This window comes from Oryzias latipes, chromosome 4, assembly GCF_002234675.1.
Source record: "Oryzias latipes chromosome 4, ASM223467v1".
Lineage (NCBI taxonomy): Eukaryota > Metazoa > Chordata > Actinopteri > Beloniformes > Adrianichthyidae > Oryzias > Oryzias latipes.
Window position 1 is genome coordinate 2,575,087 of NC_019862.2, and position 27,198 is coordinate 2,602,284.

At 41.4% G+C, this 27,198-nt stretch overlaps 1 protein-coding gene across 1 annotated transcript; it reads right to left on the minus strand.

Moving 5' to 3' along the window:
• Positions 1-376: 376 nt before the first annotated feature.
• LOC101168358 (transmembrane 6 superfamily member 1) lies at positions 377-26,146 on the minus strand. Its single transcript, XM_004067598.4, has 11 exons — positions 25,914-26,146; positions 25,626-25,748; positions 24,223-24,326; positions 22,374-22,471; positions 22,117-22,220; positions 21,406-21,488; positions 21,022-21,146; positions 5,611-5,712; positions 3,121-3,213; positions 1,490-1,609; positions 377-743 (listed from the first exon to the last, which is right to left on the minus strand). The coding sequence occupies exons 2-11, from the start codon at positions 25,703-25,705 to the stop codon at positions 507-509; spliced, it is 1,146 nt and encodes a 381-aa protein (XP_004067646.1). The 5' UTR covers positions 25,706-25,748; positions 25,914-26,146; the 3' UTR covers positions 377-506.
• Positions 26,147-27,198: the final 1,052 nt, after the last annotated feature.

The following is a 27,198-nucleotide window of genomic DNA, read 5'->3' on the forward strand; positions in this document are numbered from 1 at the left end:
AAGCGCAGAAGTCTTTTGCAGTTCCCTGAAAATGATTGTTGTGCGTGTGGAAAGTGTATTTTGAAGTATTAAGGCCAACGTAATAAATCTTACCTACTTCCCTCTTTACTTTCTCTTGGTAAATGTATTCAGTACGACCTGTTGCTCACAGTGCGCTCATAGAAAAGCAATGTGCATAAACATTTTCACCCTATGGGCTCACTGAGTGGTCTTGATATTTCCTGCAGGCCACTAGCGTATAAATGCCACTAATATCCACCTGTAAGGGCAGTTGTGACTAGAGCATAAAGGTAGTGAGTGTCCAAATTGTGAAACATCTAAGTACAAAAAGACATGGGATCAAAGACAGAATTATATGAAAAAATACAAAAAAACACTGATTTTGAGCAAAAATATGTATATATTTAGGTTTTGTTAAACTGTTTTACAAATAAGTTTTGTAGGTATACAGCTCCTTTCCAATTATGAGTATGCCGTTAGCTCCAAAGATTAGGAAGAAACTGTATTTATTTTTCTTTGAACTTGGTGTCTTTCTCCTCACTGTTTGGCAAACCAGTCTGCCCAGGGAACGAGGCAACTTTTAAGAAGAATAAGGGATCTTTGTGAACCCGCAGGGCCACCAGAGCAGGAGTGGCTGCATAGATTAAATTAGCTGCCAACACGGTCCAGAACGCATCATTTGGGATCCTAAATGGAGCTGTGGTGCGAGAATGGAGGGATCCCCCAATGTGGGACCACTGGCACTGGAAAGAAAAAAAGATGAATTTTAGACCCAGGTAATATGAAAGTCTTTTGCAACTTTCATTATTTGGATTTTCCTGTCACTGGATTAGGATTTTGACGGTGTTTTTGTGGAATTGTTTTTCTGTTTAAAAGCAGCTAAAGCTCCAGGAAGAGTCTGAGCTGCCAGAACCGCCCCAGGCTAACACACACTTACTCGGTGGAGCTAGTGGTGATCGGCTAAACACTTTCCTTTAACATGCACACCCAGATTTCCAAAAGTTCTGATGTTATTTGTTTTTGTAAGCGAAACGCAGAGACACTACCAAGGCTGATTGACATCATAAAATTGGCGGCACCCACAAAGAGCAAAAGATTGGTCCTCAGAGATAGAGCCGTCTTATTTCTATTAAAATGAGCTGTAAAAATACGTCATGTTTAATTTTAAAATTGTTCTTTAGTGTGCCAAATGTAATATATTATGGATTTAGTTAACTCTGGAAGGCTTAAGAATAGAAAGACCCTTTGAGAGCAAAATGCAGGTAAACCAATAAACGATTGAACATCAGATCCACAAACTGCCCTCCCCACTTATTAATATTCTCTATCAAACCGCTTTGATAACGAGTATGAAAGGCTTTCCAGTTAAAACAAAAATGTTTAGAAACAAAGAATGCAGACCAGGTTCTAAATGATCTCTCGGTAATATGCTGACATGAAGCTCACAATCTGATATGGGTTTTCTGCAGATGGTTCTCTGTGATCTTACCTGTGTCATGGCTCCAGCAAAGAATATGGTCCAGTCTGACATCCATTCACACCCAGGTTTAAGGAGACCATAAACAAATGCCCCCAAAAGTGGTAGACCATAAAAAAACAACTCCAGCATCTAAAAAGGACAACAAAGCAGTTTTGTTCATGTAATTAATGATGTCAGTCAGAAAATGTTTTCCCTCTCCTATTTTTGTATTTTAGATTATACAGATGGGCTGCACGGTGGCGCAGTGGTTAGCGCTCTTGCCTCACAGCAAGAAGGCCCCCGGTTCAAGTCCCGGCTGGGGGACATGAAAAACACAACATCAATGGGGGACCTTTCTGTGTGGAGTTTGCATGTTCTCCCCGTGCATGCGTGGGTTTTCTCCGGGATCTCCGGCTTCCTCCCACCATCCAAAAACATGCTTCATAGGTTAATTGGCAACTCTAAATTGTCCATAGGTGTGAGTGTGAGAGTGAATGGATGTGTGATTGAGGATATTCCACCCTGCGACAGACTGGCGACCTGTCCAGGTTATCCCTTGCCTACGCCCAAGTGGCCGGGATAGGCTCCGGCAACCCCGTGACCCCGAAAGGGAATAAACGGTTAAGAAAATGAATGAAAAAAAAAAAAAAAGATTATACAGAAGACTTCTAGTGATCCAGGCAGATCCCTTCAGTCTCTGTTTGGTGGCTGTATAACGTTGTGTGCTTTTTGCATGTTTAGAATGGAGTGAAGTCGGGGGCCATAAGGCTCTCCATCACTGTCAGTCAATGCTGTTGTTAAACCCAACAAACACTTAATACAGTCATTCTCCTCTGGGCCACACCGCGTCCCACCAAATACAGAGGAGCATAGTCCCACTGGAAATACAGAATTTGGGACGAGCTCTGTAAATCCAACTCCACTCAACCAAAGGTTAACTACTTGATGAAAGCAAAAACACAAAGTCTATCTGGTATCTGTGATTCTACTTTGGACCAGTACAGATCTGACATTCAAATGATACCAAAATATTTCAATGTGAAGACAAAACATCACAGTGTCTGAAATGAAGTGTTCCTAATGTTGTGTGACCAATCTAAATAATTCATCTACCAATATAGAATGTAAACATAAGGAAGAAGCACCCATGAGCTGATGAGCACACAACCCCCCCCCCCCCCCCCCTCCCGCCCTATCAATAAAATGCTGATGGAGGACTTTGGGTGACAGATAAGCTTATCAGGTTCTCTGTGTGTAGCTTGCCTGTCTGATCAATCATTTCAATTGTGCCAGGACTGCAGCCCCAGCAATGTCTTTGGATAACCTATTGACAGAAGTGAGTACACTGCCCCCCCCCCCATGATCCAACCAAAGCAGTGAGGGCTCAGAGGAAGAACACAGCACAGCAAACTGACTTTCAATTACAGAGTCAAGCAGAGAAAAGGCAAAGATTTGCTGGCCTCTAACCTGCACTCATTTCTGCTGTACTAATGAAAAATGGCTCTGTAATCAGGTGCGAAGACTGGAGCAGATAAAAAAAAGCCTGCAGCACGGTTAGTAATACCCTTGAAAGCAGAGGTCAATGTGAGGCTTGCTTTTTGATGTGCTGCAGACTCTTAAACTGTTTGTTCAGCTCAGAAAGAAAGCTGAAGAAGACCCACCATGACTTTAGGGTAACCCACAGGATCTTTCAGGTAGGGTTCATACTGCTCCAGATAAACAGAACAGGCTTCCAGAGGAGAGTCCAGAGCCACCTACAGAGAGTACTGGAGTTATTCTCTTCCATGCAACAGCAGTGAACTACAAAAATAGAGTAATACATCTGAACATCTTCACAACTTTGTCACGACAATAAAACTTTCTGATAAAGTGATGTTTCAGTTTTACAGCAAAATTGTTGAAGTATGTGTTGCCTCAAAATACATATTCCTTTGATCACTACTAATGAGACACAAAAAAGTATGTAGGAAGCGTTTTCAGGTTTATCAGGGGAAATGAACTCTGGTTCACTTAATGTGTCCAGTCTGAATACACCCCAAGTCTCTGTCCTTCATCGTTTTGCTCCGTGGACCAATCTTCTAGTTACACGTTTTTTTATCTGTTATTGAAACAGACGATAAACAAGGCGGGTTTGTCTTATTTAAAACTTCATTAGCACAAAATAGATTTTAATTAATTAATTAATTCCAACATTTGTTCCTAAGGACTCACTTCCAGTCCTAGACAAAGTTGATATGTTGAATTACTTTAACAAACATTTTATTTCAAGTGGATACTTATTTAATCAAAAAGGTGCAGCACTCAATACTTCCTGCACAGATCCTCCTCTCTTCCCTGGGGATTCCTTCAACTTTACTCTTTTCTCGGTGCAGCAAGGGCATAAGGCACTTAGGATGCTCGATCCGAGGAAACCTCCTGGTCCAGATTCGATAGAACCTTTTTTTCTGAAGGCTGCAGCTGATTTTGTGGCACAGCCCCTTACAATACTCTTTAACCTCTCAATCCAAAGTGAAGAAATACCTGTTATTTGGAAATCTGCCTTTGTTTGTCCTGTATTAAAGGGAGGTGATCCAGCAGTCCTTTCTAACTATAGACCAATATCAAATTTATGTGTTGTCAAAAATTCTCGAATTTCTTGTTTGCGATCAACTAAAAGACTATTTAACGATTAATGAACTTCTATCAAAGCTGCAATCAGGTTTCAGGAAGAAACACAGCACAATCACAGCCGCTACAAAAGTCGTCAACGACGTACTTCTTGCTCTTGACAAAAAGCAACATTGTGCTTCGCTTTTTATTGATTTGTCTAAAGCCTTTGATACTGTGGACCATGGGGTTTTAATGCATTGGCTAAGCTGTTTCGGATTCTCCAATAATGTGCTTTCCTGGTTTAGAAATTACTTGAATGAAAGGACTCAGTGTGTTAACAGTGATGGCTTGAATTTTAAATGTCCACAGGGGGGTGCCACAGGGTTCAATATTAGGGCCTCTACTTTTCATTTTATATATTAATGAACTAGGACAAGATCCTCAGGATGCTAATATTCATCTTTATGCTGACGACATAATTATCTATTGCTTTGGACGAACTCCAGCGAAAGCAGTTGAATCTTTACAGAAAGCTTTTGATAATGTGCAGCTTACACTTCTGCAATTGAAACTTGTCCTAAATGCTGAAAAGTCCAAATTCATGTTCTTTTCTAATACCAAAAAGGTGCCAGAAGATCTCCCTAAGATTCTCACTCTTCACAGAGATGCTATAGAGCAAGTACATGAGTACAAATACCTTGGGGTCTTACTTGATGATTCTTTGACATTCAAGCCCCACATTGAAAATATTGTGAAGAAACTAAAACTGAAATTGGGTTTTCTTTTTAGAAATAAGCTTTGCTTCTCTTTCGAGGTAAAAAAACGGCTTGTGACTGCAACATTTCTATCTGTTTTAGACTACGGGGACCTTTTGTACATGAATGCTTCAAATCATTGTCTTTACAGATTAGACTCTGTGTATCATGCTGCTCTGAGGTTTATCACCAATAGTAGAGCATTAACACATCACTGTGAACTGTACTCTCGTGTGGGGTGGTCATCTCTGTCCACAAGAAAGCAAGGACACTGGTACACTTTTATTTACAAGGCCATGCTTGGACTGCTTCCCTCCTACATTGCAGATTTACTAACGAGGAGAACTGTGGATTCATATTCATTGCGTTCAAACGATCAACTGTTGCTCAGTGTTCCATTTGTCCGCACAGAACTGGGAAAAAGATATTTTTCTCACGCTGCTCCTACTTCATGGAACTCACTGCAAAAAACCTGGAAGCTCCCTGAACTTATCTCAGTAAATGATTTTAAAGCCAGACTGAGAGCACTTGAGGTCAACTCCTTTAAATGTAACTGTTTTTATAATTGAAATTGTAATTGTATTTGTTGTCTGTGTTTGTAACTTTTTGCTGCCTCTTGGCCAGGACTCCCTTGTAAAAGAGGTTTTTAATCTCAATGGGACTTTCCTGGTTAAATAAAGGTTAAATAAAAAAATAAATAAAAATTAAACCACACAATTTGATATGAAATACAATTAAGGTATGGGGGAAAGAATTTTATAGAAATGACTTCTGACTTGAACTCTGTTAGCACACTAACATACTTACCAAGCCTCTAAGGATAGTGAAGGCCATTGATGCCAACAGCAGCAACACCAAGATCATGTCCAAGGGACGCCAGATTAGCCTCATACTCTGAGCTTGCTGGGCCTGTGAGTGTGTGACAACAAAGGGGGCAGTGATTAAGGTTGACTGCAAAGTCTCTGAGATTTCATTTCAGAGAAGTGAAAGCCTTTTTTCTGCACACACATTTGACATAAAACATTTGTTAATGTGACATTGGGAGCCACTCTGGAGACCATTTAAAAGCTAGGCACCACATCCCTTTCAAACTGATTCAGAGTGACAGTGAAAAGGTGTTAGGGCCTTACTCTCATTAGCAGCTCAGTTCTCTTCGGTCCACTTACTTGGCACAGACTCTGTCTGGTGTCAGAATTTCAGAGTATCACTGTGCTGCTCAACACCTCTAGAACCACAGCCATGTCAGCAACCTCAGCCCAAAAGGTGTCACTCAGACACAGCTCCTCACAGAGGGTCTTCATGAGCTGTGTGAGTCCCAAACCCATTCAGGCAAGGGCACTGAGGGGCTTCAAAAGGAGTAACTAAAAGAATAAATAGGTAGTTAAATAAACCTGGTATTTTTGGTACTCTCAGTACTTCACTGTGTTTGACAAGGAAGTCACAGCTGAAGCAGGAATGAGCTGCAACAGATTTTCAGCAATAGAAGGGCCGGGATGTTTGAACGTTATGATCAGACTGACTGTTGGGTGGGGATCCTGGTAAAGTAAAATTAATGTAAAAAAAGATCCTATTAAGGGCTTAAAGGGAAGGATAGAAAGAAAAAAGGAGAATAAAGGAGACAAATTATTCAACAAATAAAAATGATGTGAACTCTGTTGCACATTAGATCTTACGATTTGTATATTGCTTTTATTTTTTAACTTTTTATTAAGTCAACAAAATAATCATGAACAAACACCGTGAGTGTGTGAAATACATTTCTTTTTCATATCTCCCTCAATTGTCAATATGAAAATTGTTCTATTTTAGATGATGTTTTGCACAATTTGCCCCATTCTTTTTGATTGGTCAGATAATTTCTCACCTGTAGATATCTAAAAAGCTGCCTGAGCTGTTCAAAGGATATTCCTGTCAAATAGCTCCCAAAGATTACTCAAGCTTGCTTTCTCCCATTTCATTAACCCTGCATCTAGATTACAAGGTGCAAAGTCATTGTTGTGGGAGATTCTTACTGCTCTGGACATTGAAAGTGGGAGCTTGAGATATTTTCTGACTTGCGCCCATGTTTTCTAAGTATTTTTAACCCATGGGTTGTTAATTTTGTTCAGTCCCCAAGTATCTTAACTTAAAAATGTGCCTGTGTCTAGCTGTAGATTTCGGTATTCACTTTGTTCCATATCGACCCACAAGCAAGTTTTATCTTGAGGTATCCAAGATCTCATTGATCTGAGCTGAGCTGCCCAATATTTTTTTTTAATTTGGTAAATCCATTTTCTTTGGCATTCAGTAGTCTATTAAATTTTATTCTGGGTTTATTTTTTGCCCATATACTTTTGGAGAACCACTTGTTAATTGCTATAAAAGTGGCTGTGGGGGACTTGTAGGGTCTGAAACACAAAGAGGAGCCTCAACAGTACATTCATTCTAATAGTCTCCAATCTCCCTATCAGAGTGGAAGGACTTCCCATCTCGTCAGATCATTCTTAATTTCATTTAGTATTTTTCCAGAATTTAGTTTGAACAACTGTGATGTGTCGGCGCTAGTTCTACGATATCTAAAGCCTGGTGTAGATAAATTAAATTTGAAGCCTTTTGATTCATTTTCAGGCCACTGTCCAACCAGCATCTGAGCCTCTGACTTGACTCTGATTTGGTTAATTTGATAGCCCGACCTTTCTCCATATTCTTTTATGGTTTTTGTTAGGGCAAGTTTAGAAGTAATTGGGTCACTTGCTGACTTTTATCTTTCACCCCCTTAATATTGGGATTCATTCGAAATCAATGGACAACTTTAAAAACTAGATGATTAGCCTGAGCCTTATGGAGCAGGAATGCTAAGAGTGTGCTAGCTCTGTTGCCCATTTCGTAGTAGCGCTGTTTTGAGAATCTAAGTGCTCCTTCAGCTTTATATGTTAGAATATTTTCTAGGGCTGCCCTTGTTTTTTTAAGTTCCACCAGTGTTGTATGTTACCCTGTGTTTTTATGTTCTAATTCAAGTTGGTTTATTTTGGTTTCAAGGTTAATTTGTTGTATCTGGCGCATTCTTTTTTGATTTGATGCAATTTGAATCATTTTACCTCTAAGTAATGCCTTTGCTCCATCCCACAGTACACCTGGTGAGACTTCGCCATTGTCGTTTGTTTCAAAATATTCTCCAATGTATTGTTTTAGGGTTTGAACAGTTTCCAAGTTGGTCAGCAAGGACATATTTAATCTCCAATGTTTAAAATAGTTTTCTTTGTCCAGGGTTATATTTAAGACAACTGGAACATAGTCCCTCAGTGTTATTGGTTCAATGTGGCAGTCATTATATTATGCATGTATTGTTGGGGGAGGCAAAATAAGTCTATTCTTGAAAAGCCATTGTGTACATTAGATTAAAAACTGGTCTTTATCAGTTGGGTGTTTATTTCTCCAGGGGACCACCAATCCAAGTTCTGAAATCATATCACTAAGCTTTTTAGTTGTGTTAGTTGTTGGGCCCGTCTCAACAGGTGCTCTGTTTAATCTACCATTTGTACAGTAATAAAAACTCCCCCCACTATAAGCACCTGCAGTGTGAGTCCCAATCTTTGAGAAAAAAGCCTGGCTCCTAGGGGTTTGGAGCATAGACATTTAAGATTGATATCAGAGTTTCTCCTATGTTACCAGTTATCATAGTATACCTTCCCAATTCGTCTTTAGTAACTGTGTTGATGGAGAAAGGGACTATCTTATTTATTAATAGTGCTACTCCCCTTTTTGTCCCGAAAGAAGCACTGTGTTCTTGACCCACCCATTCCCATTTTAATTTTTAGTGTTCCAGTTTAGGTAAGTGGGTCTTCTGCAAAAGAGTAATTGAACATTGTAGCTTCTTTAGTTGAGTGTATATATTTTTCTTTTAATAGGATGATTTAAACCCTGAACATTGAATGTTGTTATTATCTAGTTGTTCATACTGCTTGGCTTATGTTATCATTTCTTTCACTGCTGTGATCTTTTGAGTTCTAACTTGTGTTTTTTATTTTTCTACTGCCCTCATAGAACCTTTGAAACACGGCATAAGACTGAACATTATGACATAAGAACAAGACTCCGTAACTACAAAGAACTTAGACTTGACATTCAAACAAGAAGAAAAACAAATGAATAAGTCTATTATGAGTTCTAATGTTAACAGTGGAGAGTGCTCCAGAAATGCACAATGTGTTGTTTAGCTAAACACAAGCAATTAGCTAAACTAAAGTTGCTTAAAAGGATAAAAATAAAGTGAAAATAGAGTACAAAATGAGGGTTTGGATAAAATAAGGGAAGGAAAAAAACTCCATCCAGGCGGGAAAATCCTTTCCACTATCAGTTGAACTCTATTTGCATCAGCCCAAAAAAACTTCAAATCAGCCAGTTCTAATGTTAACAGTGGAGAGTGCTCCAGAAATGCACAATGTGTTGTTTAGCTAAACACAAGCAATTAGCTAAACTAAAGTTGCTTAAAAGGATAAAAATAAAGTGAAAATAGAGTACAAAATGAGGGTTTGGATAAAATAAGGGAAGGAAAAAAACTCCATCCAGGCGGGAAAATCCTTTCCACTATCAGTTGAACTCTATTTGCATCAGCCCAAAAAAACTTCAAATCAGCCAGTTCTAATGTTAACAGTGGAGAGTGCTCCAGAAATGCACAATGTGTTGTTTAGCTAAACACAAGCAATTAGCTAAACTAAAGTTGCTTAAAAGGATAAAAATAAAGTGAAAATAGAGTACAAAATGAGGGTTTGGATAAAATAAGGGAAGGAAAAAAACTCCATCCAGGCGGGAAAATCCTTTCCACTATCAGTTGAACTCTATTTGCATCAGCCCAAAAAAACTTCAAATCAGCCAGATACCCATTCACTCATTCCTACTGAGGAAACAGTCTGTTTTAATCATCAGTTTATCCTTATTTTAAAAAATGTTACCCGATGTGTGCGTGTGTGTGTCTGTGTGTGTGTTGTGAGGTGACTTCTGTATGAAATACCACTAAACCTATTGTGCATTATTGGTTGTCATTCGAGGAGGCTTTTCTATCTGTTTTCCAACTGATTATTTAAGTGAAGTGGAAGAGCAATTATGTACAACCATGCAGAGACTGGAAAGGTGTTTACGTGACTTTACCTATGACTATAGGGCTTTGTGTCTAAAGTGGAAACGCGACAAGACAGAGGAAGAGATAGTTGATACTTGATAACATCAACCCCAAGGTGGCCGGCTGTCTGTGTGGGACCGTTTCATTGGGAGCCCAGCTGGTGAAAATAGGTTCAATGGTGGAGAAGGACTGTTCAGGAGCTAAAGAGTACTGGCAGAAGGTGCATGCCGGTGCTGAAAGACCACCCAAAAGACAAACTGACCGGAAAATTATGCCAAAGGGAGCAATAGGGGTCACAGTGGGAAAACAAAACCCACATAAAGGTCGTGAGCCGAAACTTTTAATGATCCCAATCACCATACGGGGGGTGAAAGTAGAGGCTGTAGTGGACACTGGGGGCACTTTTACATTGATGGGGAACGGTATATGGAGAGAATTAGCTATTAGAACAAGGAAAGCATTCAACCAGCTGAAAGACAATGATTTGTCATGGCAGATGGAACAGTGCATCACGCCCTTGGAAAAAAGACTGTTTGTTTGGAAGGTCAAGAGGGACAGTGGCCATTGTCTGTCCATATAATGGAAGATGTACACCTTGCTTTTTGTTAATCCTTGGTTTGGATTTTCTTTCGAGATCCGGGGCCATTCTCAAGCTAACTAAGAATTCATACAGCATAAGATCTGACCAAGGTTATGTGTATCATGAGTTCAGTTCTCCAGCGCATGTGTTGTCCAGAGATAACTACTCAGCCAATCCCTCCTTTCCAGCAGTTCAGCTGTACTATGCCCTTCAGCCAGGGAAACTTCCTCCTTGTTGAGAGGCCACCACCACGCCTGACCCTGTGACCTATGACACAGACTCTCCTGAGTTGCTTGAAACCCTGTTTGATGATTGGCCTACAGTCACATCAGGAGTTTTAGGGAAGACCAATGTGGAGAAACACAGTTTTTTCTTAAAGGATGACGTACCAGTCAGAAGTAGAGCTTACAGAATTTCTCCTTTAAAGAAGAAGGTAATCGAAGAACATGTAGAAAAAATGCTGCAAGAAAACATCATATAGCCATCGCAGTCGGCCTGGTCATCTCCTGTAGTTCTAGTGATCAAACCTGAGGGATCCTACCGGTTTTGTGTGGATTACAGAAAAGTCAATGCCAAGACCCTGCCTGATGCATATCCTATGCCACTTGTTCATGACATCTTGGAGTCACTGAAAGATACCTCCTGGTTTAGCTCCTTAGACCTCCAGGCAGGTTATTGGCAGGTGGAGATGAATGACAGAAGTAAACCAGTCACTGCTTTTACAACACACCCGGGCCTTTTCCAAATCAAATCCATGCCTTTTGGATTGTGGAATGCAGCAGCTACATTTCAATGGTTGATGGAGAAACTTTTAGGACAGTTGAGAGGACGGATATGTTTTGTATACATAGACAACATCATTGTGTATTCAAAGATGAAAGAGGACCATTGGAAAGATTTGGCCACTGTATTCAAAAAGTTGCAGGTGTCTGTCGTGGGTCCCGTCTGTCACTGAGATATCTTGGTCAATCAAGTATTCCGCCATCATGGCATTCCCACTGACATTGTTTCGGACTGCAGTCCTCAATTCATTTCCCAGGTGTGGAAGGCTGCCCAAAATAGTGCTGACTGGTCCAAGTACCTGGTATGGGTAGAGTATGCCCATAATACTCACCCATCTACCGCCACGGGGATGTCTCCCTTTGAAGCCGCCTTAGGGGTTCTCACCACCTCTGTTTCCATCACAGGAACTCAATCTCGCAGTACCCTCGGTTCAGCCCCACGTCCAGCGGTGCCAAAGGATTTGGCCCCAGGCCAGGGCCGCTCTCCTCCCCACCAAGGAGAGGAACTGCCAGATAGCTAATCGCCACAGGGTGGTGGGACCCAATTACCAACCTGGACAGAAGGTTTGGCTTTCGTCGCGGAACATCCCCATCCAGGCTACCTCCCGTAAGTTACCTCGTGGCTGCATCGGTCCTATGTCATAGACCGCATCATCAACCCTTCATGTGTCCGCCTCCAGCTACCAGCAACCCTCAAGCTTCATCCCTCCTTCCATGTTTCTCAAATTAAGCCCGTTAATGAAAGCCCTTTGTGCCCGCCGTCCGCTTCCCCTCCAACCGCCCATGTCATCGATGGCGCCCCGGCCTTCAATGTAAGCCGGGAGTTGGACGTCCAGTGCCGTGGTCGTGGCCTCCAGTTCCTGGTGGACTGGGAGGGTTATGGTAAAGATGAACGCTCCTGGATCTCCCGTTCCCTCATCCTGGACCATGCCCTCATAGACGACTTCTACCATGCCCACCCGGACCGGCGTCCTGGACCGCCAGGGGGCGGTCGTTGAGAGGGGGGGTACTGTCATGGTGCCTCTGGCAGCTCTCCTCCCCCTCCCCTCTCTGCTCTGTTTTCCAACGTGACCAGCTGTCTCCACTCACCTCATCAGCCTGCAGCCTCATAAGGAGATCCAGTGCCAGTATCCCGTGCCAGTTTGTTGTTCCTTTACAGTGCATTGTCTGGTCGCCTCTTGTATATCGTTCATGCCTGCTTACATCTCGCTAATTCTTCTCCTTATGCCTCACCTACAGGAAAAGATCACCACGAGTGTTTACCTGGTCATCGTCGTCATTCCATGTTTCACCTTCAGGCCACGAATCCAGTTCAAACCAAGCTCTCCTGATCCTCTACTGCCGTACCCTCCAGCTGCGCCTCGCCTCCAAGCCAAGATTCCTGATCCTCAACATTCCTGTTGCCATCAGAATTCACCCTTCAAGTTTACCATCAAAATCTCTGACTGTAAATTAAATCATCTTTTATAACCTTACGCTCCTCTGGGTTTTCTTGCGGTTTCCAGCATCTGGGTCTGCCAAGTCTAGTGATATCATGACAGAAGGCAGCCAATCTTAATTTAAATATGAAGAAGTGTCATTTTTACAAAAGGCAGTTGAAGTTTTTGGGTCACCTAGTGTCAGAGAAAGGTGTGGAGATTGATCCAGATAAGACCCAAGCAGTAACCAATTTCCCTGCTCCCAAGGACCTAAGATCATTCCAACGCTTCTTAGGGTTAGTAGGATGGTAGCACAAGTTCATACCTCACTTTGCATAATTAAAATAAAAGGGGGGGGTTGAGTGGAGATGGACTGAGGAATACCAGGTCAGGATGGATATGTTGAAAAAAGCTTTACAAAGCCCTCCTGTTTTAATTTAACCTAACCCAGTGCTCCTTTCCAATTTCACATGGTTATGCTTCCAGAATGCTTCATGGTCCAGAAAATAACTATTCTACCACCGAGAAGGAGTGTTTGGCTGTAGTTTGGGCAGTGGAGAAATGGTGACACTACCTAGAAGGGCAGGAGTTTCTCGTATATACAGACCATGCAGCATTATCATGGGCATTGAATTGTCCAAGGCCATCTTCCCGTTTGACACACTTGACGTTACGTTTATAGCAGTTCAACTTTAAAGTGCTCTACAGGAAGGGATGTCTCAATCAGGTTCCTGACGCCTAAGGGTTTGGGAACCAGAAGTAGGAACCATAGATTCTAACACCCTACCACAGACCCGTGAACATTATGAAAACAGGTCTGCTCCACGCCTAAAGATCACTAGGAAGAGTTCCACCGATTTAGCAGAGATATCCGAGGCCCAGTCCAAAGGCCCAACAGTTAATGACCTATGTCAGTCACAGTTAGCAAACCCCTCTTGTGACTAGAAACTGAGAATTGTGTTGGATAAAGAGTAGATCTTGATTTAATTGGTTGTTCATTTGTTCATTTAGATTCAAAAGTCAACCTGCGACAATTACAAGGCTCTAAATGAACGGTAGAGTGTTACACCGTTGCTCTTCTTTCACACCAATTCCCATCTCTCGGAGGGTCGGGCTGTATCTACAAGGGTGGTAAAGGTTTTGATGCCAAATTGCAGGTGGATTTTCAGCTGTGCAGGAAATGGGCATTGGGCTTTCCCTTTTTTTCTCTCGCAGCTGTTTGATCATCTCTCGCACTTGTTTGCATTTCTTTTGCACATCTGCTGTGCAGTCCTGGTCAAAGAAAATCCGTTGTTCTTTGTATGTCAATTCCCGCTTTTTCCATGCTGTTTGGAGGATTCTGTCTTTAATTCTGAAGTCGAAGAACCGGACTAATGGATCTGGGGGGCTAGAATGGTGGGGTTTCATTGTCAGAGGTGGAAAATATCTTCATAAACTGCAAACCTTTCTACTCCCCACGTGAGTTTGCCTTATTCATTCTGGCCGCTGTTTACATCCCGCCGTGCACGGACATGCACGAGGCCCACCGCGCCCTCGCTAACAGATTCTCTGTGTGGAACGAACCTTCCCGGACTCTTTAATTTATGGGGATTTTAATAAAGGGAATCTGAGCCAGGAGCTGCCCAGATACAGACAATTGTTAAATGCCCAACAAGAGAGCAGAACACGTTGGATCACTGCTACACAACAGTCAGTGTGGCTTACAGAGCTGTGCCCTGATTCACCTTATCCCAGCAGACAGGCAAAAGCTGAAGCTCTCTAAACCTACAGTGAGGACTTCTCTTCTAACATGTGGACCAGCGAGGCAGTGAAGGAGCTTCACATGTGTCTGGACAAAACGGACTGGGATGTGTTTAGAGCTGCCACAGACAGTTTGGATGATTCCACAGACACTGTGACGTCAGACATTCAGTTCTGTGAGGACAGCATCATCCCAACAAAAACCAGGGTTACCTATAACAACGACAAACCCTGGTTCACACCCAGACTGAGACAGTTGGGGAAGGAGAAGGAAGCTGCCTACAGAGCCAAAGACAAAGAGAGCTATAAGGGTGCTAAGTACCAGTTCTCAAAAGAGGTGGAACTGGTGAGAACTCGGCACAATAATCGCCTGGATGAGCAATTCTCCGATAACAACGTCGCCTCTGGTTGGAGAGGGCTTAGGCAAATCACCAACTACAAGCCTGGAGCTTGCAGTGCGTGCAGTGCAGTGCGTGCAGTGCAGTGCATGCGGTGTCATGCTGCTGAAAATCTACAACTGGCTGAGAGGCTTAACACCTTTAATGCCAGGTTTGAAGTCCCACACCCCTCCTCCACCACACCCCCCAACTGCACAGGTTTACTCAGCAACTTTGGAGTCACATTCCTCCCCCACTCACTGAGGACAGTATGACCCTTCTGGACCACCTCTCCCCTACCACTGTCTTCTCAGTGACAGAAGAGGAGGTTTTCAAGCTTTTCCGTAAGCAAAAGTCACGGAAGGCTCCGGGCCCAGATGGCATCTCCCCTGCCACCCTGAAACACTGTGCAGGTGAACTGGCAAAGGTCTTCACAGACATTTTAAACACCTCCCTGGAGTCCTGCCATGTCCCGGCCTGCTTCAAGCTGTCCACCATCATCCCTGTCCCCAATAAGCCCCGCATAACTGGTCGTAACGACTACAGCCCTTTGGCACTTACGTCTGTTGTCATAAAGTCGTTCGAGCGCCTGGTCCTCCCCCACCTCAAGTCCTTTACCTCCCCCCTCTTGGACCCTCTGCAGTTTGCTTACAGAGCCAACAGGTCTGTAGATGACGCTATCAACCTGGACCTCCACTTCATCCTGCAGCATCTGGACTCCCCGGGAACCTATGCTAGGATCCTGTTCATGGACTTCAGCTCGCCATTCAACACTATCCTCCCCTCTCTGCTCCAGGAAAAGCTCCTCCAGCTAAACGTACCTGACTCCACCTGCAGGTGGATCACTGACTTTCTTATGGACCAGAGGCAGTGTGTGCGGCTGGGGAAGAATATCTCCACCACCCTATCTATCAGCACAGGATCTCCACAGGGCTGTGTACTTTCTCCTCTGCTCTTCTCCCTGTACACCAACTCCTGCCCCTCCAGCCATGACTCTGTCCAGTTGATCAAGTCTGCGGATGACACCACCCTCATCGGACTCATCTCTAACGATGATCAGTCTGCCTATAGGAGGGAGGTGGAATTGCTGGTGTTGTGGTGCAGCATCAACAACCTGGAGCTGAACACCCAGAAGACAATGGAGATGATAGTAGACTTCAGGAAAGTCACAGCCCCCTCATCCCCTCTCATCCCGACAGACTCTCCCATCACCATAGTGGACTCTTTCTGTTTCCTCTGCACCACCATCACTCAGGACCTCAAGTGGGAGCCGTCCATCAGCTCTCTGCTCAAAAAGGCCCAGCAGAGGATGTATTTCCTGTGGCAGTTGAAGAAAGCCAAGCTGCCGGCCCAGATGATGGTGCAGCTCTACACAGCAATCATAGAACCCATCCTCACCTCCTCCATCACAGTGTGGTATGCCGGAGCTACAACCAGGGACAGAAACAGACTACAGCGTATTGTGCGCTCAGCTGAGAAGGTAATTGGCTGGAGCCTTCCATCTGTCCAGGACCTTTACGTGTCCAGAACCCGGGGGCGTGCAGCCGATCCTTCTCATCCTGGATATGGTCTACTTGAACTACTCCCGTCGGGCAGGAGGCTAAGGTCCATCAGGACCAGAACCTCACAACACAAGAACAGTTTCTTTCCCTCTGCAGGCAGACTCATGAACAGTTTTTAACTTCTCCTTCCTTAAACTTTTCACTTATATGTCCAGTCACCAGTCCACTATCTGCACCTTGATCATCCTCAGTTTGTACTGTTTGCACTATTTATTTCCATTTATTATTCTGACCATTGTGTCATTTATTTATTTTTTGCTTACTGTTAATTTTTGAGAAAAATAGCTTGGCTGTGCTTTAGTGTAATAAAAGTTAAAGGCAGGTTCTAACTATTCTTCACACATCCCTATGTAACAAGTAGCAGATTATTGCTCGATCATGTCAGAGTGTTTTGTCCTCCATGTCGCTCACCCTCTGTTCAGTTTCGGCGGTCCAATTTGGAGGTGCGCTCCAGGACGTCTTGGAGGGTAGATTCCACTCTAGACAGTAAGGCTTCAGTCTCCTGGGAAGCATCCATGTGCTCTATATGTAGGTTTTTTAGTTCGGCTAGCATCTCAGCCATGTTGTCCTTTTCAGCCATGTGGGACGAGCTGTCAGTATTGCCTTTTTTCCCTCTCTTTTCTGGATTTTGCCTTTCTTTTCAGTTTTTTCTTTTTATAAACGACAAATATGACGTCACAGAATTCACAAAGTAAAAATGTAATAAATACAAGCATTTTACGACAGCTACTTATGAATCCACTGTGTTCTGATGAAAACATGAATGGTTTAAAAAAAATACATTTTTTAATACACAAAAACATCAAAAGACTATGTATTGTGGTCTATATTTGCCAATCTAATGAACATCGATGATCTGTTTTTTTTCAGAGATTTCTGGGAAATTTCTAGGGTTAGGGTTGGATTTTGGAAATGTAGATAGAGACAACACTACAAAATGGCGAACGCACTGTATAGTTTACTAGTAGCGAAGGAAAACGGATACAACCTCTGTTACTGTTGTCCTCATTAATTCCTTTTCAATAGGAAGAGCGGTAAAGTGCCAGATTCTTGTGGGTGGCCAGGACAACTGCTGGGCCCACAATAATTGTGTGTCAGTTGTGAGCCAATTTGGTAAGAACGATTTCATTTTAATAATCATGTTTGATTTGGCAGCATTTAAAATAATTTTTTAAATGGTGTATTTTAGATGACAGGACAACCTCTTTGTGAATTGGAATGCTGCATTTTATTGCTTTTGATCTTTTTAAATAAAAGTGTATTTTAACAGATGATAGATTTTTTTGGGGGTTTGTGTTTATATTATGTTTGTTTCCTGTCATTCACGTACCACTACCTGCTGTCCTTTTGCAGTTTTGCTGCAGTTAGTCCACTTTTAGGAGTGTACAGTGGCCTAACTGCTTAAAACCTTTTGTTTCTTTGTCTCTTCTTTTTTTGGGTCACTTCCAGGACAATATCATTTCTGTCGCCCATGTTAATTGGCACCAGATTGTGTTTAAGCATGAACATGTGAGATGGTCTTGCAGTGACTTTTCTCTGCATTTTGGTCGCCTGTGTGCAGGGTTTACAATGGTTTGAGTCTCCTGACTGCTGCTGGGAATTTAGCTCTGCTCTGTAACTGCTAGGTCAAAAAAAAACGATTGGATATATGAGACTGAGTACTCCTTTATGTGTGTTTAATAAAAATTATTAATTTACGTGAATGCGTCTGTCTTTAATATATCCACAATTCCCAGAGGAACTTGTAACATCTTATTCCTTGTCAGCTTCGATCAAATGTCTCACTGGTAAACAATCAGCAGAAATGACAGCAAAAATTCTACAAGACAACCTTTTCCTGACTGTGGGCCTGCTATTAAATTAAAAAGGAAACATTTTGCCCCGGGGGCGGATTGCCTCTATGCGTGAGGGTACTTCTGCTTCACCTCATTCTGGTGGTGAGCGGGAGCCCCCCCTCTTTTTTTTTATTCTCTGCATCTACCAGCTCACTTTTACACAAACAGGATATTTGTATGTGTGCAGGAATGATACTGTATATGCCGAACGTGTGTTTGTATGTTTACATACATGTATGTGAGTGTGAGTTGATCTGTATCTGTGGTTTATGTAGGTTCATATATCAGTGTGTCAAGGTTTTTTCAGCCAACAGGTATGTTTGTAACATTTGAGTGTGCGTGTGGACAGGCCCCGCCCTTTTGATTACCATCTACATATGACAGGAACAGGATCTGTGAGATCTGGCTCTGTTCTGGGATGTCCCACAGAGTCTGTGAATGAGGTGGGTAAGAGGAGGAGGTTACAGAAACTGGAATCCATCAGGGACAATCCTCTTCATCCTCATCACCCTCTGCATAAGACCATAGATGCTCTGAGCAGTTCCTTCAGTCAGAGACTGAAACGCCCTCACTGCAGGAAGGAGCGCTTATTTTTTCAGAAAGTAACTCCTGAGATAAATGAGAGACCACTGTATATGTGAGTGTCTGAAGCTAAATAAGCCCTATAGTTGCAGTAACATCTATCCAACACTAGAGGCCATCAGCTCTAATCTGCTTCCTCGGCTCCTGCACAGGACACGTAAATAAAAAGATTTATATCAAAACCTAGAATTGTGCTTGTTTAAAAATAGCTGTTAACACATCTTTTCTAGAAAATGTATTAAAGTGCTGTGAATCCAGAGATCAATTGATATTAGGGGCCTCTCCTCTCCGGCAAATATGGTGACTCAGGCTAGAAGACCCATGGCCAAACCTTTACTTTGAGACTTTTCAACAAGATCTATTGTGTGAAATTCAGTAGGAATCTATGTATTTTGTTTTTATTTTGTTCTAGAATCCTGCTACAGAAAAAAGAAAGACTCAGAAGGAGGCTTCCAGCACACTGATAGTTCCATTATGATTTTGATACAGGAGCAGAAAGAAAACAGTATTCACTTCAAGTATGGGAGAAAGGAAGAAAATACTCTAAAAGTAAAAGTGTATTAACAACCTTTAAAATTAAACAACATGTTGCTGCTTTTGGGGCTGCAGTTGGGTCGGAATTTAGATATAGAACTTTGATTTCTTTATTCTTTTTGGATTGATTAACTGTATTTTCTTTCCTCTTTTTCCTGTACTCCCTTTTTTCTTCTTTCTCAATTCTGTTTCTCCTTCTTTCATGGGCTGCACAGTGGAGTAGTGGTTAGCGCTCTTGCCTCACAGCAAGAAGTTCAAGTCCCGGCTGGGGGACCTGAACCAGAACATCAATAGGGGACCTTTCTGTGTGGAGTTTGCATGTTCTCCCTATGCATGCGGGGGGTTTCTCCGGGGACTCCAGCTTCCTCCCACCGCCCAAAAACATGCTTCATTGGTTAATTGGTCAACCTAACTTGTCCCTAGGTGTGACTATGAGAGTGCATGGGCGTGTGATTGCGGACACTCTACCCTGTGACAGACTGGCAACCTGTCCAGGGTGTCCCCTGCCTTTGCCCCCAAGTGGCCGGGATAGGCTCCGACAGCCCCATGACCCCAAAAGGGAATAAATGGTAGAAGATGAATGAATGAACTTCTTTCATACCCCCCTCTGTTTTGGAGGCTGGCATTACCACTTCTCAGGACATGTCTGTCATGTATTTGTTCCTCTGCATCATGGTTCGGGCTGACATGTTGTTTATCTTTTGATTGCTTCTTAATGAATTTGAAGATATGGTTGTAGATATGAAGCGAAGTGGTTCTGGGATTCTTGAAAACAAATAGCTGTCATTGTTAGGAGCATCAATCAAAAAAGCTCAGATGGTGCAGGAGTCCCCATTAAAAAACCAGTGGCCTGACTGCACTCCTTACATCCATGTCGACAATCGAGACCAGGGGTGGAAAAACTATAGCCTGGGGGCCACATGTGCCCTGTAAAACTATTTAATCTGGCCTGCCAAACTGGAAAAATGATATTGATAATTCTAGTTATTATTAAAGTGTCTACCCATAGATAATGCACTACAAATAAATTGCAGGAAATTATACTCAATTCATGTGGAAGATGTGTTGTTTTTCTGACTTTAATTCGTGTTTTCTGTCAGAAAGACCCTTTTTCAATCATTCCAACACCACATGAATGCAGCATTTCTGTCATTTGTGTTTTTCCCTGATAAACATCAAGCCATTGGTGCAATTGGCACCAAAATGAGAACAAAAGCCACAGTTTTGAATTAAAACCTCTAAAATGTTGTTTTAAAGCCTCTTCATCAATCTTCAATCTAAATCTAAGCATCTTTTCATCCAAATTCCATTTTATTTTTCTCTTGTGAGTTGGGTTCATGCATCTGTTCCTGGTCCGGTCCTTCTGTTAAATTTCAGGCCCCTTTGTGCCCCACGAGTCAAAAGTTAAAAGCTTTGCCCACCCCTGATCTAAACTGCAAAAGGAACAGTGGTAGAACACCTTAAGCACTGCCAACAGGCCCAACAGTTGCATGACCATGACTGAGGTTTTTCTGGTCTATCAATGGATTAGAAAGTAATTTCAATTCTTTTCTAAGCTGATAATACATTATACTACTTCAGTAAATGACATCAAATCAGCATAGAGGTAATTCAGTCACCAGGAGTGAAGCTGGTTTGATACACTCAAAATAAACAGGTCAAAGCTCTGTTATTTACACCAAAAAGCAGCTTTTTACATGTTTTACTCACATTATATCCTCCAATTAGTGGTCTGTCTTTAGGTCGAGTGAACAGTAGAACCCCTCCCAACACAGGCATCAGAAGGAAAAGAAAATTCAGCCAGAAGGCTGGCTGGACCTCAGATCCATATTTACCTGCAAGAAATTAACATCTATGAGCTTTTACCATCACTGTCTACATGAGTAGTTTAGAGTTGATTTTTGGGTTTCATCTCAACACCAAGTGCAGTTTAAAATGCCCACAGCAAATGCTTTAGCCTGTGATGTGTTTTGTTCTGGTCTTTGTTGGCAGGCTGAGCTGTGATGATGATGACGTGCGACAGGACAGATGTCAGCTTGATTAAAGCTAGTGATCATGAGACCAGTGCCAAGGAAGATCAAAAAGAAATCTTACCTGCCACTATCCCTGTAATGAATACACTCATGTTGGCACACAAGGAGCCAGCCCAGAATAAGCCCATGGTCCGGAACGCTTTTCTGAAAATAAAAATAAGAAATAAAAAACTAACTGCAAAGAAATGAAAAGATTTTACAAACATTGCATTGTTAACCATGATTTTCGAACATAGTAACCCAGAAATCTCCAGCTGAATGCAAAGCTCCACTCAACACATCTACAAAGCTGGCATTGTTTGAAAGATTGCATTTTTGCAGAGGCACCTGGCTCAAGGCTACAAGCACTGAGCTCTTGAACTCACTGACTGAGCTTCAGGACTGCCTGACTCTTTTATCAAAACAGTCTTGTTCAGACTCCTATGTGGGTTTGATCTGCTAAATGCACCCACAACATATTTTGTGGAAATAAATTAGCATAAAAACAATGAGTTAACCTCTCTAGACCTAGCATCCACATTCGAGGGCATCACGTTGTGGGTTTTATTTCCACTCTAGTTAACTCTGTTTATCTGTGGCCCTGTGACTACAAAATAAAAAAGGCATATCAAACAACAGCTCAGGTCTCAATAGGCTAAAATTTGCCAGGTACTGTGAATGCCCGTTTTTAGGTTATGACTATCTCTCACGTATGAAGGGGACTGTAGATTGCTGTTGTGCGTAAAATAATATTACAAGGTGTGGCTTGATTTCCACAATTTTCATCACCCACCTATCCGTTATCCTGCTGATCATCATCAAGTACATGGCAAAGTGAGCTATTCCATCCCAGTAACACATCATAATGGCATAAGATGTTCCTAAGTAGGGTTCACCCTGGAAAAAAATGCAAAGTTAACTCTTCAGATTGCTTAAGGACAGCAGTAAATACTTGTAGAAACGTTCTACATGAGCTATGCATTTAGCTGAGTGAAAACGATTTTTGTTCAAACTCATGTATTTGATTGTAGACCAGATCGTACAACCTACCGTCTTTTGGTAAAATTCCATAAAACCAGAAATGATGCCGTCATATTCCAAAGCGCTCACCAGGTCAATGACACAAGTGAAAGAAAATTCTGCAAAGACTGTAAAAGAAAGGTTTAATGAGTGCAAGGTGTTATGAACTGCTGAAGTGATGTTTTTGCCATTTTCAAGAGAAGTGTATGGGTAACTTCAAACAGACAGACGGAGTGTGGATGCATGGAGTTCCAATGGAGTATTTTGTCCAACACTATTGTCTTTGTGACAGTTTGGTGCTGTTGCTGCAAGGTGTTTGGTACCTGTCACAGTGGCAATCCCCAAACGTAGACACCACCAGGTTTGACGGAGGCTATCAAGTTAAAATAGGAGTCCTACCAAACCTGGGGCTGTGGGGAAAAAAATCTCTGACCTGAAAGAAGTATAGCAAAGCCATGGAGAAGGACCATCTGGGACTTGCTGTTGGGACAGTACCACTGGAGTGGCTTACCATCACCAAATGGATGGATGGATGGATGACATTTGGAAAATCTTTTGGAAGAAATATTGGACAACTTGGAAAATAACATTTCTTGCTTTGAAGCTCAGACATTACCAAAGAGATATATATCAAGCAACAACAGGAATCTAAGTTTGGCCTCAAACGGCTCTATGCCAGAAGACACACAGTGACAGCAACTTTAACTGAGAATTACAGCACAATATGATGGTTTCAACAACTGACAAACCTGTGGTTTTGTTTATTATCTGAAAATTAAAGACAGTATTTTTGACAAAAATGAAGGAAAAAGTATTGCTATGGTTTAGGGCTGCCCAACTCTGGTCTTTCAGATTTCATCACCCTGACTGTTTGCCAGCTCTACCTGCCTTGCTTGCTCCTTAGTAGCTGACTGAGGTGTTTTCCAAATTCTGATCAAATGAACACACTTGATCCAAGTGAACATCATCAAGTAGTGCAATGAGAACTGGAAAACAGACAGTTTGACAGAAGGGTTAGGCAGTCTTCCATTAGTTTTTTTCAACTCATTCGCTTTATTTTTTTAGGCACTCATCCAAACAACTGCAGATGTTTCATTGATCATAAAATATTCAAAGGTTTTATATAAATGTACCAGTATTTGCACTCATGCAAATGCTACCCACTCATGATTTTTATTTAAGTTATGGTGATAATTGGAGACATTTGCAAATTCTTGTTCAATAGTAAAACAGTTGAGTTTCCTGATGATACAAAGCTTTCTTAGCCGCAACAACTTGCCTCTCAAAGTTTAAGATCTTCACTTCTTCTAAATTGCTTTCAACCTTTGTAAATAATTTTTTGTCCATTTCAAAGTTTGTCTAACCCAGCTACTGGCTGGATTTGAAGGAGCAGCTAGCCTCCAGCATTCAAGACATTTTAGCAAGTGAACCACAGAACTGAATGTATCTATTTTAACCAGTTAAAAGGGCAAACTCCTAATGTCACATTAAAATAGGTAGCTAAGCTTTCTTCCAGCAATTGAAAAAGGAATTGCACTTTTTCCGCTGGGTCAGTCAAAGACTTTGTGTTAATGCAAAGGCTCATTGTAAAGGAATTCTAAATGTGATCTTTAGTCTGCAAAGGATCTGGTTGAGCTATGCTGTAGAAAAGACTGAATCAGCTTTGCTCTGATCCCGATCAGTCTAAGGAGCTTTTCCTGATGAGGTAAATTCACATGAAATACCATTCATGTTTTAACACTGATAAGGGGAGTGGGATGAAGGTTCTAGAAATTCTTCTATGATGGCCAGAACAACACACAGTAGGCCTTAACCCTTCAGTTGCCAGTAATTGTGAAAACAGTGATTGCAGGTGAGTGGGCAAATGTGTGTTAATTACCAAAGAATAGAATGTCTTTAGGTGGGTTGCCACGAGTTATGAGGAAGTAAAACAGGAAGACAACCACCAACACAGCAACACCAATCTCCAGGATCACGCACGGCCTGTGGAAGCAGAAGGGTTAATAAATCATAACAGTGCATTGTGCACATCTTCTCAAAATCCAAAACAGATGATATGATGCTCAGAAAACTTTCAATTTAAGATTAAAGAAAGTTCATTTCATATATGTGTAACATACAGTGAGGATCACATGTGCTGCTGCTGAGGTTGTTTTTACTCAAAGGCTTTGTGATACAAAGCCAGAGTCATACTTGCCTGTTTTGTAACATAACACATGTAAAAAGATGATACTTGGCACATGAATGAAGGTATAAATGAATAATATTCCATATTTAGAGGGTTTTTTTTCACAACTTTTCCCTGATGGATTCAAAGCTCACTTTGGCTGAAAACTCAGAAAGAGCTTTAAATTGTGAAAAAGCTTGTGTCATTCACAGGCAGAGAGCAGAAAGCATGTTGGTTCAGCAAAGGCCTATGTGTTTAGTGCTCAGAGGTACTACTGAGTTGCATGAGAAAGATTAATGTGGCCAAGATATCTTCCAGCAAACAGCCTCCTAGAAGACTCCCTGTGTGTGCCCACAGGAGGGAAACAAATAGCAGGAGAGCAACACAAGTGCCTCTGCCGCTCAACAATGCAAGTCGACTATGCACACAATATGGTGTGTTTGTTGACTAAAGCCTCAGACATGTTTATTAATAAGTAATAAATCAAATTCTGGTGTAACAGTCATTGACAGAAGAAAGGACAATCAACTCAAATGTTCACCAAAGAGGTGAGTTTGGCTTCGGTTAAAACTGTCATGTGACCATCAGCTTCCAGATTCGGAATGAACAACCAGCACTTGTTTAGAATTTCATGCAAAAATTCTCTGAAATCAGTAAAATACAAAATATCTCAATCAAAATTTGAATCAGAAATCATGGTAACAGCTGGGAAAGGTCTTCTAGAATGTTTCCACTCTATCTGCTACTGTTACTAAATGTTAATTCCTTCTCAACAAAATCATTCTTTCATGTGATGAGATGCATGTAACACAAGCACGTCCTATCAGTGTTATGTGCATACAGAGTCCTCTACTGGTGGAAAAAAGGTAACTACATAAAAATCTCGAGGCTCATTAAATAACACGTCCTTTTTTATTCTTTTTTACAATTTGTTTTTTATTGGGTTTGAAGTGGTAAAAATGTATATTTTATGAATGTATTTTTATAGTTATGTATCCATCTTAATATAATGCATTCCATGAAAACTTACATATATCACATAAATAAATATACAACATACATGATTTTCCAAAACCTTAGGCTATTTTTTAAAGCATAATAATTGTGTCACTTACTCTTGCATCTCAGGTATGGAGTTCATAGTATAAAGAATGCCAAGGGCAGAAAAAGAGAACAAAAAGACCAAAATCTCCATCTTCAAAAGCTGCTCTACTCCTGCTGCAGATTTCACAGAGATGCTGAAAATAAAAGAGCTGTTGTCATCCTATCCAGAATACTTCTCATTTAAATATCAAAAGAGTTCCATAGTATTCATTAAATTGAAAATTCAAAATTTAGCAAAATGTCATTACTGTTTAAAATAGACCGTAAATAGATTTAAAAAATGAGGAGAAGGCTCTTACCGTCTGGCTGCCTTTTTGCTGAATTACTCAAATTACAGCTGGCCTGAGGCAAACCCGGCCTTTATTAGGAAAATAATGAAGCTGTAACAAAGAAGCTTTTACACAGAAAGTTATGCGATTTAGCTTTGTCACAGATTTACCTAAGTCGTATTAGAGGCTTGCATTCCATCCCACGTCCTGTTTCTTATTGCACTGCTGTCATGTGGCTATAATGCAGCTAAAGCTGTGTTTTGTAAAATGTACACCTTAAAATATGACTGTGATACCAAGGAGTTGAAGGCAGTTTTGTGGACGTTCTTACATCAGTTTTTTATGTTAAAATACACAACTGTTACATATCAGAAAATAGCTAGTCAAACCTCCTACAACTAAAATGAACTAGACTATCACAGTTATGACACTTTTTCACACTGGGCAGGCACATCATTGAGGTGCCTTTTGAGAAGTTTGCAAAAAATCCACAAACTGGCCAACTCCAACAGTCACAATGACCAACAGCTGAAAATGCACAATCTTCTTGGAATAATTGCTGTTTTGCAATTCTTTTCAGATAAGAGCTGATGACTTTGTGCAGACAAAGTTACAAGTTAAGAGCGGCCCATGTGGAAATATTTCCACTCATATTTCAAATGGCTCAGTGGAGGGAAACGTGTCTGTGTGCTGAGCTCTCCTTTCTTTGCCTTTGCTCAGCCCATATACGTATGTCCTGGATAAGCCCTCTGGGGAGAAAGGGTGGGGTTTTTAAGCAGGAACTTCAACAGTTTGCATCTGTCGAAGTAGTTGCAGAAACACTCCAGCAGGATGCGCCAAAAGTAAAAAATCTGAAACCAAAAACAAATGTTTTATACAACTGATAATGACTGCAAACCTAGTTGTTACACCCCAGTTATCTGAAAACAAGAAAGATACTTTTTTTTTTCTTTTAAATGTTTTTTTTCTTTTATTATTAATTCATACACACATATAAAAGCATTGTTTAATTGTTAACCGGGTGAAATTAGTTTGGTTGAAGTGCAAAAGTTCTCCATATTAACATTTAGTAGCACTTACTCATTATGTAGCAAAACTTACATTGCCTTGTTTAAATGAAAACAAAAGTTAGTTTGATGTGTTTATGTGACAATGAAACACATCTTTGGGAACATACACTCACCGGCCGTTTTTAAGTCCACCAGGTTGCTAGAACCAGGTTGAATCGCCTTTAGCCTTCAGGACTGCCTTAATCCTTGGTAACATAGATTCAACAAGGTACTGGAAAAATTCCTCAGAAAATTTGATTCAAAAT